At 44.4% G+C, this 12,353-nt stretch overlaps 1 protein-coding gene across 4 annotated transcripts in view; it reads right to left on the reverse strand.

Annotated features, from left to right (window-relative positions):
* The window catches only part of TBC1D16 (TBC1 domain family member 16), a 785,234-nt gene that overhangs the window by 234,707 nt on the left and 538,174 nt on the right, over window positions 1-12,353 (reverse strand). For all 4 annotated transcript variants that reach the window (XM_078654046.1, XM_078654047.1, XM_078654045.1 and 1 more), the window contains exon 4: window positions 9,190-9,372. In XM_078654046.1, coding sequence (XP_078510172.1) covers window positions 9,190-9,372 — 183 coding nt within the window. The remainder of the gene's footprint in view (window positions 1-9,189; window positions 9,373-12,353) is intronic.

Consider the following 12,353-nt stretch of genomic DNA (forward strand, 5'->3'; position numbering starts at 1 on the left):
TCACGATCGAGTAGTGGGAGAAAGCTATGGACAGTGAGGATGTTCTGCCTGAAATAATGTTCTTGGTTAAAAAAAGGTAGTAGGAGAGAGTTCTGTAGCTTTATTTTTATTTTTTTATTATGATAAACACATTTAATTACCAATTCACTCTTAACAAAATATTCTCCCTCAGCACATTATTCCTGGGGCAGATGATGTGGGTATAATATTAGCAAAAAATGAAAGTCTGGCAAGGGAAACTAAGAACGAGAACAATTTCAGTAAACAATATAGCAACACACATAATGATTTGGTCTATTAGTTTGTGAAATAATGCTCTGTGTCACATATACACACACACGCCTAGTAAATATTTGTTTTAATTCACCTCAATGTTCTGCTTTAAACAGTGAATGTAACTGACAGTCTCGGCAAAATGAGTATGAGATACTGCATACATTTAAGACCACGTGTGTCCCACAAAGGTCGAATGCCTTGCCACATCGACTTTTCTTTTTTTTTATTGTTCTATTTATTAAAGACAAATTAATACATAAAATAGCACATTACAGACAATATCATGTACCATGCTGCAATCGGCAACCCTACACATTAAAGGCGTATCCCCGCCGTGGTAGTAAATATCACAAAACATCAGCTGGGTAAGCATTACTCAGAGCCCATAATTGGTAGGTCTCTCGGCGGCTCACAGATGTCCCCCTGTAAGTGTTCCATTTCTGCCATACTTGCGACAATTTGTTAGGGCAGACTCGTGGAATATATTCAATTTTTTCTGTGAACATACATGTCATTTTCCCAAAGCCTCACGGTTTTCTCTCGCTCCCCACAGTTTTGCAATATCGCATTTGGCGACCACCATTCCCAATGACACCCATACCTTATCCTTGACGTTTAGGTTTGTAGGGCCCCAGATATTTAAAAGACATGGCTTAAAATTGCAATCAGTGGTTACCCCCATGACTTCTGACATACAGTTTGTGACCCTTTCCCAGTATCTCTGGATTAATGGACACTCCCAGGGTGTATGTATGAATGTACCAACCTGCCCACAGCCCATGATACAAGTTGCATGGTCCCTAAAGCCCATGTTAATCAATGTTGGCCCCGAATAATATATCCTATGTAATATTTTGAGTTGAACACGCCTCAGTCTGGATGAGACTGTTTCTTTGGGGAATGCAAGCGCTTCTAGCCATTCCCCATCATCCAGCCCGCTATGTCGTGATACCAGTGTGCACCGAGTTGGAGAAGGGTATCGGGGGAATTGTTTATTCGTTTTTTATATATCATCGAGATTGCTTTCTCCGGAAGGTGGCCATCGAGTATTCTGTCCTCTAGCGGAGAGGACTCTGGCGGATTCTCACCCCTGGGATTCTGTAGCTTTGCCGGTGAGACCCTTTTTAAAGGTTTTGTATAAGATGCCTTTCCCTTATAACAATTTGTTGATGAAGGGGGAATATGTTTGTGCCTCAAAGTGAATTACACAGAAAGATTATTGACTTGGCTCATGAGGGGCATCCTGGCCAGACTTTGACTAAAAGAAGGCTTAAAGCAAAGTTTGGTGGCCAGCGACAGATGGTTGTATATTATACTGGATACAGCCGTGCGTGGAGTGTAAGGAGAGTGACACAAGACTGAGAGTGGGGACAGAGTCTCTAATGGGAAGAGTCATGGAGCTGAATGTGTGTTTAGACTTCATTGGTCCTCTATCGGGTTTCAAAAGAGAACCTAAGAATGCTTTGGTACTGGTTGATGTGCATTCTAAATGCTTAGTTGTTAGGTTTTTGAGAGAGCTAACAACCTTTACCACCATTTGTATTTTAGATGAAGTGTTTAGGGAGGAGGGTTAACCCCCTGTACTTATAACTGAAAACAGTAGGCAGTTAACGTCTTGGAAGATGAAGGAATACTTGTGTTCCCATGGCCTTAGTCATACGAGGGCTACACTATATAACCCACAAGCTAAGGGATTATTGAGAGAGCGAACAGGATGGTCAAAGGTGCTGTTAAATTGGCATAGGTCAATTAGATGAATTACGAGAAGTTATTGAATTATATGATTTGGGTCTATTGTACTACAAGTCATAGTCTGACTGGAAGAGTTCCCTTTGTTGATATGAGGGGATGGAAAACAAAAAAATACCAAGTTGGTGCCTACTTGGTTGAAGGGAATGATTACAGGAGATCGATTGGAGAGTTCTGGCCAGGATACAGGTGGAGAGAGGAAAAAAGTTAAGAGAGGAGTGCTGAAGGAAGGTAACAATTACAGTTAAACTGGGATGTGTACATGGGGGGCTCTCTACATTTAAAGGTCCTTTCTTGGTAAAGGAAGTGCACAATTTTCACATTGTGTGGACAAATGCAAGAGGAGGACTCGAAGGAGGCAGGTGTGTGACTCAGGATGATGAGTGTTGCAGAAGTTTCATTTTGATGAATGATCAAGAGATTTGTCAGTCCAGAGAAAGGAGGGCAACTGATGGTATGTTTGATATAAGGCAGCGATACTCAAGTACTGCACAGGGGCCGCTTGCAGCCCTCTTGACTTTTACATTCGGCTCTCGGGTGAACAGCAGCACAAGCTGCTGTTTAGTTGCTGGGCACTAATATTCAGAATTTGTTTTTAAATAAATGAGCAAGCATTTATTAACCTGTAAATAAATGCTAGCCTGTTTGTTTAACATGTTTTTAGACATCTTTACACAATCCCTGACCCACCCAGACCCCTTCTGCCACCATGCTGGCATCAGTGCAGCCCTAGGTCACACCGCAGACCGTACTTTGGGGCCACTGGGCAAATGTTTGTGAGTACCCATGGTAAAAGGGATGTTGTAGCTTCAGATTATAACCTTATAATGAGGGATCTTTGAGTCAGAAGCCCTCTTGCATACTTGTGTGATTATGTGAGATAAAATAGACATTAATGTTTTAATTGCTGATGTAACTTTAGGTGTTTTTATTTTCTATGTGATTTACATTTTTATTTATTGGAGGGAGGGGGATGTGTTACGTCTTTAAGAAGTGGAATCATTCTTGTGTTGTTTGTATTTGGTGTGGGCATTCCATTTGAGTCAGTTGGCAGCTTGCTGGATGGGAAGGACCACACTCTGGTCAAGCCGACAATACATCTTTGGAAAAAAAACTCCAAGGAGTGTGGTAATCTCTTCAAAAAGATCATCCTTCCAGATTCCATCAGAAGAAAGTAATACATGGGCAGCAGCCCTCTACAGCCACGACCCTCTACTCAAGCTGCATCTACCTTGGGTATCCCAGAAAGGAGGGGATCAATTAAATTGCCTTGTGTTTAGCCTTCCCATTAGCATTTTTTATGGCCGTCCTCACTTTGTTACCTTCAAATCTGTATAGTCATGCAGTCCCAATGAAGTATCAGTACAGCGCCTTGCATGCTCAATTGCTTCCCCCACAGGTCCGCTATCTATATTTTGTACAGATCACCCACCAGCTTCGTCACAGTAGATATCATCCCAGGTTTCAAATTAAGCGTTACATTACCAGCACACACATGCATTTAAGAATACAGCTTTCTCTATGCTATCACAGAGTTATGGGTCAAACTCCACCTTGACCTCGGACCCCTGTGCTTTTGAACTGGGGTGGCAGAGTGGGCTAAAGAATGGTGATGGATTAAACCCAGGTCTGTTGACTGGGTGTGAGTGTTTGATTGGTTCAGATGCTCTGTCCATCACCCCCCCTTTTGTATCGCTTTGTTCGCCATAAGTTGGCAGGGTATGCTCAGACGTGAGTCCCTTCCTCACTTTGCCACTGGATTCAAGCAAGCCTGGCTGAAGACGGCTGAAATGCCAGAAACCGTTCCTAGGAAGCTTGAATCCGGTCCAGGGAAGGCATGGCTTGGCAGTTCGGGCTGGACTGTTCCCATGAGGCACAGGGTCAGACTGATTTGCATATGGCCATGTCTAAACTGGGGTGGCAGAGTGGGCTAAAGAATGGTGATGGATTAAACCCAGATCTGTCGACTGGATGTGAGTGTTTGATTGGTTCAGATGCTCCGTCCATCACCACCCCCTTTTGTACCGCTGTGCTTTGGATAAAGCATCTGGCGTACCATAGCAAGATGGTTTTCTGTACAGAGCTATGATGAGCTTGCAGAAGATGTGCCTGATTTGTTGAGTCAGATGCCAGAATGGCATCATTTACAGCTTTGGATACTCTCCCTGCTGTCCTATTGTCTGTTCTAGATGTGCTTGTCCAGGTTTCTAGCCAACATTTCACACTTGAAGGTCAGCATGTGCATGTGCTTGCCCTGTTCTCTTAAGAGAACGCATACTTTAATGCTTTCGTCACACTCCCTCTTGCCTCGTTGCCGTTGAGAAAGGGCGCCCATACTTTTGAAAAATAACTGTCTAGGGGGTTGGAAGCTCCCTGTTCATTTTGATGGACTTGCCCTCTTTACAGTTGCAATGCCATACCAGTAAGAGTTTAAATACTAGAGGCAGGCGAACATGAAGCTCGAGCCAGATGCCTGGTTCGATCTCAGCTCATGGCCTTGTCGGACCTTCGAGCCCAAAACGAACAGAGCTTTCATGAAGCTTCTGCTTACCTCCTAATCTCTAACTTTATGTGCCAAGAGATGAAGCAAAGCATTGACATTCGATAAAGAACGAGAGGGGAAGAGAAACACTTCTAGCTGTTTAAATTGCACAAATACACAAGAAAACCTGGAACCAAACCCGACCCCCCTGATTGTGTGATTCTAGGCAGATATTTGTTTTCACCCAGTGCGTAGGAAGGGGGGTGCGGTGGGTACGCGCCACCCAGGGTGTCATCACTGAGGGGGTTGACAAAATGGCAAAAATATGTGTTTTAAACACATATTTTTCCCATTGTGTTAAGCTGCTGGTGAAAAGAAACTTTCCGCACCAGGTATCACCTGACCTTGCTACGCCACTGTTTTCACCTAGCCTAATTTTTCTTCTTTATACATACAAGTGCACCTTTAAATATGTGAGTTCAGGATGTGCCTTCTCCCCCAGTCTGACATGGAAGAAAGTGCAGTTTTCTAGGCAAAATGGCCTACTTTGACACCTTGTCCTCCCATGTTGCCTGGTACATAGTGCTTGCCTGCTCTTTTTATGAGACAGGCCTACTTCTTAGGGTTGAAACAATTCCTTGCTAGCATGTTGCTGTCATGGAATAGCCTGCCTTGCTTTCTGGCATCAAATGTTTTACATGGTGTATGGGGCTAGGATCAACCTTACAGCTGACCTAGCCCTTGCTATTCACCTGCCACTACTGATGCACACAGATTTGTTTCTGTCATTATTAGGTCTGTCCGCACCATGGTTCTAGCTAGAACATTTGGTCTTATAGAAAGGCTGTAAAAAACTGAAGTGTAAATGGAGCCGGCACTACAATAAGGTTAATAAACAGTCCTATAAAATGATTCTCAAGTTGTACCATTAAACCTTCTCAGAGAACCTTCTATACTAATCAAATTGCAAAAACTGAGAAATCCCCTCACAAAATATTTAAAATCGCCAAATTGTATCAAGACCCCAGAGTGTGCAGCCCTAAAATTCCAACATCGGCAAAATTATGTAAGAAGTTATCAGCATTTGTTGAGGATAAGATTTTAATGGTCCAAGCTGGAATTCTATCCACATCACCTATCCAAATACTCTGTTAGCGGCTACTGAAGCCCCGACTACCTCCTCTCCTGCTTGCTCCCCCGAACCAGTTTGTGGAGTAGCTGTGTGCATTATACATTATTCATCAGCCGGTTTTGGACCCGTACTCTCTACTGAGTCCGTTATCTTAGCAGCTCTCGACAAATTAAGAAGGGGGGCTGACCAGAACACCACACAAGCCCTGGTGCTCCTAGATCTCTCAGCCGCTTTCGACACGGTCTACCACCATCTGCTGGTTGACCGGTCGGAAGCGCCGGGATTTGGGGTCTCTCACTGAAGTGGATCTCCTCTTTCCTCAGTGATCTCTTTCAAGCAGTCCGCCTCACCAGTGTTTCTGCTGAAAAAAGAAGACTGACTTGTGGGGTACCACAGGGATCATCCCTTTCCCCCCTACTCTTTAACTTGTATATCTTTCCCTTGATTTTGGCCCTCCGAAATAGAGAGGTTGTAACCTTTAACTATGCTGATGATCTCCAGCCAGTGTTTAATATCGATTCATCCCCTTCATCAATGGAGAGCTTTCAGTCTACTTTGAAATTCATCAGCAACTGGATGAACATTAATCATCTTAAACTAAATCCCGATAAAACCGAGCTGATTCTCACTGATGGCTCAGCAAATCCCTGGAACTCCAAGTTTTGGCCACATTCATTGGGGTGCCCCCTCCTCCAGTCATCTCGGTCAAAAGCCTGGGAATCGTGATAAGCAACGATCTCACTATGAAGGCCCAGATAAGGTCTGTGGTCTCTGATTGTTTTTGTCACGATCGGAGAATTTGAAAAATAAGCAGATATTTGATGAGGCCCAGATCCAAGTCATTCTCACCCTGGTTATGTTGCGTATTGATTACGCTAACTTCCTGTACACCAGTATCCCAGTCTACCAACTACGCCGGCTACAACTGGTGTAGAACCAAGCCGCCAGGCTGGTTTATGGTCAACCTAAGTCTCACCACGTGAAACCTCTGTTAAAAAGCCGTGACCCAACGCCTCCTCTTTAAATTAGGCTGTACGATCTACAAAGCCCTCTCGAATCGTGGTCTGGCCTTTATCGCTTCCAAAATACAGCGTTATGTCCCCCCGCGCGACTTACGTTCTTCAAACATGAACCTGCTGACCCCCTTGCCCATTCAAACACAAAAAACATGGTGGTCTAAGATTCTCGACCTTGGCACCCCAATTCTGGAACTCTCTCCCCCGAATTGCGGCTGACCACCTCCTACACTCAATTCAGGAAATCCTTTTTTTTTTTTTTTTAAGAGTTTTATATAGCGCGAACTAGACCCGAACCGAATCAGGTATCAGAGCGCTTTACATAGCACCAGTTACGTTACATGAGGACAGACACACATTCATTTTAGGCACGGGGAGATTAAGTGATTTGCCCAGAATCACAGGAGGTTTATGGCGTAAAAACATGGTTATTTGTCCAGGCTTACAATTAACTCCATTGTACCTGCAACCGACCCCACCTAGCGCCAAGAAATCGTCTGGTGAACGTGCGCTTTATAAATCACTTTTACCATAACATAACATAACAAAACAATAACTGGGAAATATTTTGAAATTAATAAAATCAAGGGTCAGAGTACCTCTAATGTTGCACACAGTATCGACACCTACTTCTGTCAATATGCTGCTTGAAATTATTCATGAATTCACTCACTCACTTTGTACTGTTCCACTGACAGTCTGGATCTGAGAGCCTCTCTTTGGTGAGAAACAAGTGTATTCCTCCCACTCCACCAGCCACACCCCATTTGAACGTGGGCAGATGTTTCCCTTCTTTCCTTTCGACAATAAAGACAGATGCAAAAGAGAAGTAAAGTTCACAGCCATGTATCAGTCCTCTCCGTGCAACATTCCACTTTGTGCAATCTACACCATGCAACACTTGAGGCTGGGAGGAGCTAGATACACAAATAACTCAGCAGGGATGCCCTAATCAGCCAAAGCATCTGACCACATTTCACACGTGGTCAACAGATACTCATAGGCAAGCTAAGCTTTTTAACTTTGCATTACAGTTTAAAAACAAAATGAGCACTACTAAGCTGGTGAAACTAGCACCTAATACTTACAGCGCCATTTAACATCACTGGCAAAATACTATTACAAAACCCTTTACACTCAAACTAAAGACTATAAAGGGTCATATCTATTGCATTTGGAAATGCTTGCATTTTTTTAGGAGCCATAGTCTCCTCCTATAACCCTGTGGCTTTGTAGTGGAGTTAGTATCAGATGCCAGTATTGTTTTTATAAGAAAATGTTATTAGATTTTGACATCCACCACATAGAAAACAATTCCATCTGCACAGCACCTTTACATTACAATCGACCACTTGATAAATCACATTCCCAAACCACAATAGGTACCCCCCCCCTTTCCATTAACTTGTGTTTTTTGCAGCCAGCCTCATGCAGTTTAGGTGGACTTTTCCAAGTAGGCACATCAGTCCACTCCTGCCCTTCATTCCGCTAGGGAAGAGGCGTTTGGGGAGTTCTATCTTCAAGCGATGTCTTGGCAATACCCACAAGCGTATGATCAGCCGAGGTGGCGCCACTCTCGTTGATCATGCCTAAGAAGGTCACCCTGGGGGTCAGTTCAAAGCCCTGTTCCAAGACCTCACAGAGAACGCATCCTATTAGTTGGCAGTTACCATGTGGTAAAAATTGGCTGGAGATGCAGAGCAGTGAAAGCAACCAGGTTGGGGGATCCTGCCACTGTGATATAGGCGTATCGGGGTGAGGTATGTCATATGCAGATAACAGATGCCACTGTAACCCAGATCAATGGGCATTATTTAGCCTGACATCCAGTGGCGGCTCCTCCGCTATGGAGGAGGAGCATCACCCACTGCTTTGAACAGTATAAAGGTAAGGAAACAAATAATTATAACTTTTAGTTATTATCATTTTAGGTTTCCTTCCTTTGCCAGCGGGCGGGTAGGCGGGTCTGCTCCACTTTCAGGGCAGGGGAGGAGTTGTTTGCCCACTCCTAAGTGCACAATGACTGTTTGGTCAGCCCTCTGGGCCACCCAAACCAGTCATGCACAATTTCCCCGTTCTCCATGCAGGCTGCATTACAGCCTACATGGAGAACAAGCCCATGCTCCCATTCCCTGGTTGAGCATCCCATCAGGATGCTTAAAACCAATCACACGCTGCTAGGCAGCGTGTGATTGGTTAGGGGAGCCTTGCTTCCTGTCCCACGATGAGAGCAGGAGCAAGGAGCAGAGATGTGGCAGCGGGACCGGCGGCAAAGTAAGTGTTGTAATGTTTTTAATAATCAAGTTTTTTTTTTAATTGCATTACATCGCGCCTGCACCCCCTATTTCTGTGCCCGCCCCGCCACCCGCGAGTCATGCCGGTCGCCCCCTTTTGACATAAAGACGTAAGAGTCAGGCCAGTTTGGATTTAAATCTATTAAATGCAATTCTACACAGAATTCTGCAGTAGGATCATTAACCTGCTGAGCTACTTTAACATGTAACCTAATGAAGAAATGCAAACAGCCTGCTCACCTGAAGAAGAGCCGCAGAGACCTCATCTGACCCAGGTCAACCCGGAACACTCCACACAACTGCTCCATAGCCAGAACCTTCTGCTGCTCCTCCCACTTTGGTGGCAGAGTTGGCCCATTGGTCTCCAGGCTGCCAGTCTCCAGACTTGAAACACTGCACGGCATCTCATTTTCTATGCTCTCCCTATAAGACATGGTGGAAACCATAAAAGTTGGGGGGAGAAAGCAGGAGAAACAAATTGCCCATTTAAGGCATACTACGTCAACAAATAAATTACATTGCATGATTTCAAGGTTACTAAAGGTAACTGACAAGGCGTTTATATGAATTAAACCAACAACAGCATTAAAGCCCAACAGATGTCTGCTTGTTGCCTTCTTAGCCATGAATTCACGTAAGGTTTCCCAAATCATCCATGACTTCACCTAGTCCTGATTTTTCTTTTCATGAAGGTACTTTTCCACTCTGCATTTATACTAGTCAAAGAGCTAGGAATGGCAAGATAACAATAGGACTGTATGAACTACTGACACATGGAAAATTGCGATCTCTGGTTCAGATGACAACCCCACGCTCTACATGGGGCCACTTGAGGTCTTTGGACCATATTAGCTACTTATAACCAGCATGGGACAACTTGAAATCCCTGGACTGGGCAGGTAACCTACAGCCAACTTCGGAAGATTGAGCTATCTAGGGAGAATTAACTACTCACACCCGGCATGAGACAGCTGGAGATACCCAGACAGGATTATATATTACCCCTTCGGCATGAGCCCAGAAATAAGCGGCAACCACAAGGCTAGTATCTCTGTGAAACACTCATGATCGAGACAGACACCAACTCTGAAAAAACAGGAATGCACAGAGATGAGTAATGACATTCTGTGAGTTCAATAAATATGTATGATTCTTTTAATTATGCAAAGTTGCTGTAAAATGTTCTGGTTTATCCTGCCATATTCTCCTTTTCCAATGGCATCCTTTTAAAATCAATTTCAACTTAGCACTAGTGTCGAGGGCGTCTGCCAATGGCAATCAGGCAAATTGGCAACATGCTTAGCCCCACCTCACAAACAGCTCTGCATGAAAGATAACATCTCAAAAATAATTTTGCTTACGGAATAATAACTGCACTTGTTTGTGTGGAAGGTCTTCCGCAGCAACGAACACAAAAGGCAGAAAATATGCAGCACGGCAACAAATTCTACCTTTCTCGGGAATATTAATCAATTAAAATGTACTCCGACAAAATCACTAACTATAAAAGGTAAAAACTCTGTAAACATAATATAACACTGCATTATTAGCCTTCACTTGATCACCATAAAGTTCTTATATCGTATAGTATTGGCGATCTTCTAGTTTACTTCTGGTTTTGCAGGTACTTTAGTGATCAGCATATTTAGATACTCACATATTTGTAGGCAGATTGCAGTTACTAATACAATTGATAAGGAAGATACTTTATGCCCTTTGACCACCCGTTATGTTTGTCCCTCTTCCTAAGGCTTGTGATCTCTATCGTTGTGGCAGTTTCCTACTTACTGGTGCTACAGTGCTCGTGTCCTGAATTGTCTTCTTTTCGCTTTCCATACTTCTCCTTTATGATCCTTAACGCAAGTATGCTCTCAGTCATCTGCTGGGCAAACTTACTTTGTCATAATGTAATCCTAGTAAGCTAAGTCTGCCGAGGCAGCAGCAGTGGCTCCTCCGCTAAGGTGGAGGAGCGTCGGCCCACAGGAAAAATTTAAAAAAGAACTCCACGTTATTATTTTATTTTTCAGAAGGCAGAGGCGGGCGGGGCTGCCCACAGAAAAGGGGAAGGAGTGGTGAGCACTTTCTAAGTATGTATGACTGTTTGGCCGGCTGTCTTGGGCCGGCCAAACTGTCATGCGCACTTAGCATGCTCTCCACCAGACTGTAATGTACAGCCTGGGTAGAGAACATGCACAGGCTCCCACAGCCTGACTGCACGCCGTACCACAGCGCTCACACCAATCACAATGCTGCTGTTATGATGACTGCAAAAACAATAGTTGATGGACAGAATGCAGAACAATGCCATACATTCACCCCAGTACAGAGATCTGGGCCTAAGTCCATTGCTCATCATGCCATTCCAGTTTAAATCCAGCCATATGCAAATGAGTCTTGACCCTGTGCCCAATGGGAACAGTCCAGCCCGAACTGCCAGGCCAGGACCTCCCTGGACTGGAAACAAGCATCCTAGGACCGGTTTCGGGGTTTCAGCCCTCATTAGCCAGGATAGCTTGACTCCAGTGGCACGGAGAGCACGGGACCCACGTCTGGGCATACCTGTCCCACTCAGGGTGACAAATGCAAAAACAACAATTGATGGACAGAATGCAGAACAATGTTGTAGGAGAGTAGGGTCTGCTTCCTATGGTTACCCCCACTTTTTATCGTGATTCTCTGGTTTTTCAACTTTAGTGTGGCTGTAGACCTGCTAATCAGGCCCACAGCCCAGCTGTTCTCTCTAAATTGATACCATGTACTTTAGGTACATACCAGATTGGTTACTGGGTCACCCTTGTGAGCCCCTGTATAGTGTACCCTAGGTACCCAGGGCATAGGTGCACCAGGGGTTGCAGCATGTATTGTGCCACCCCTGGTTTGCCTTCCAAACTGACCACAGGTCTGTTCACACAGCCTGGGTAAGGTGGTGTAATCACCCCTTATTTAGATATAGTATACCTATATCTATATATACATATAGACACATATACACCTATAAGTCACTCCTATGGCAGCCCTTGACAATCCTGGAGGCAGAGTGCTTGGTTTTATGTGAGAGTGTGCCCTAGCATGAGCTGAGCCCCTCTGCAGCTTTCGGAACCATCTCCTTATAGCTGTTCTATGATACAGCCATATCATAAACTCTTAAGTGCATTATGATCCTCGCGGTTAATGCTAACTTTGGTTTGGCTTTATCAAAACATGTCGTGTAAGGTGTCAAATACTTTGGAATACTACCCCCGCCAGTTCTGGCGGTGGGGCTAGCATTCCACCCTTCTAGAGGGAGAAGACTTGTAGTTCTTTTGTCTGTGTGCGACAGTGTAAGGTCTATGTGCACTGCAACCAAGGCTATGTGCGCCAGTAACCAGATGCGCGTGTGGGTGCAGCGCCAAATATCACTCCAA

The sequence above is a fragment of the Lissotriton helveticus genome, chromosome 7 (assembly GCF_964261635.1).
Source record: "Lissotriton helveticus chromosome 7, aLisHel1.1, whole genome shotgun sequence".
Taxonomy (NCBI): Eukaryota; Metazoa; Chordata; class Amphibia; order Caudata; family Salamandridae; genus Lissotriton; species Lissotriton helveticus.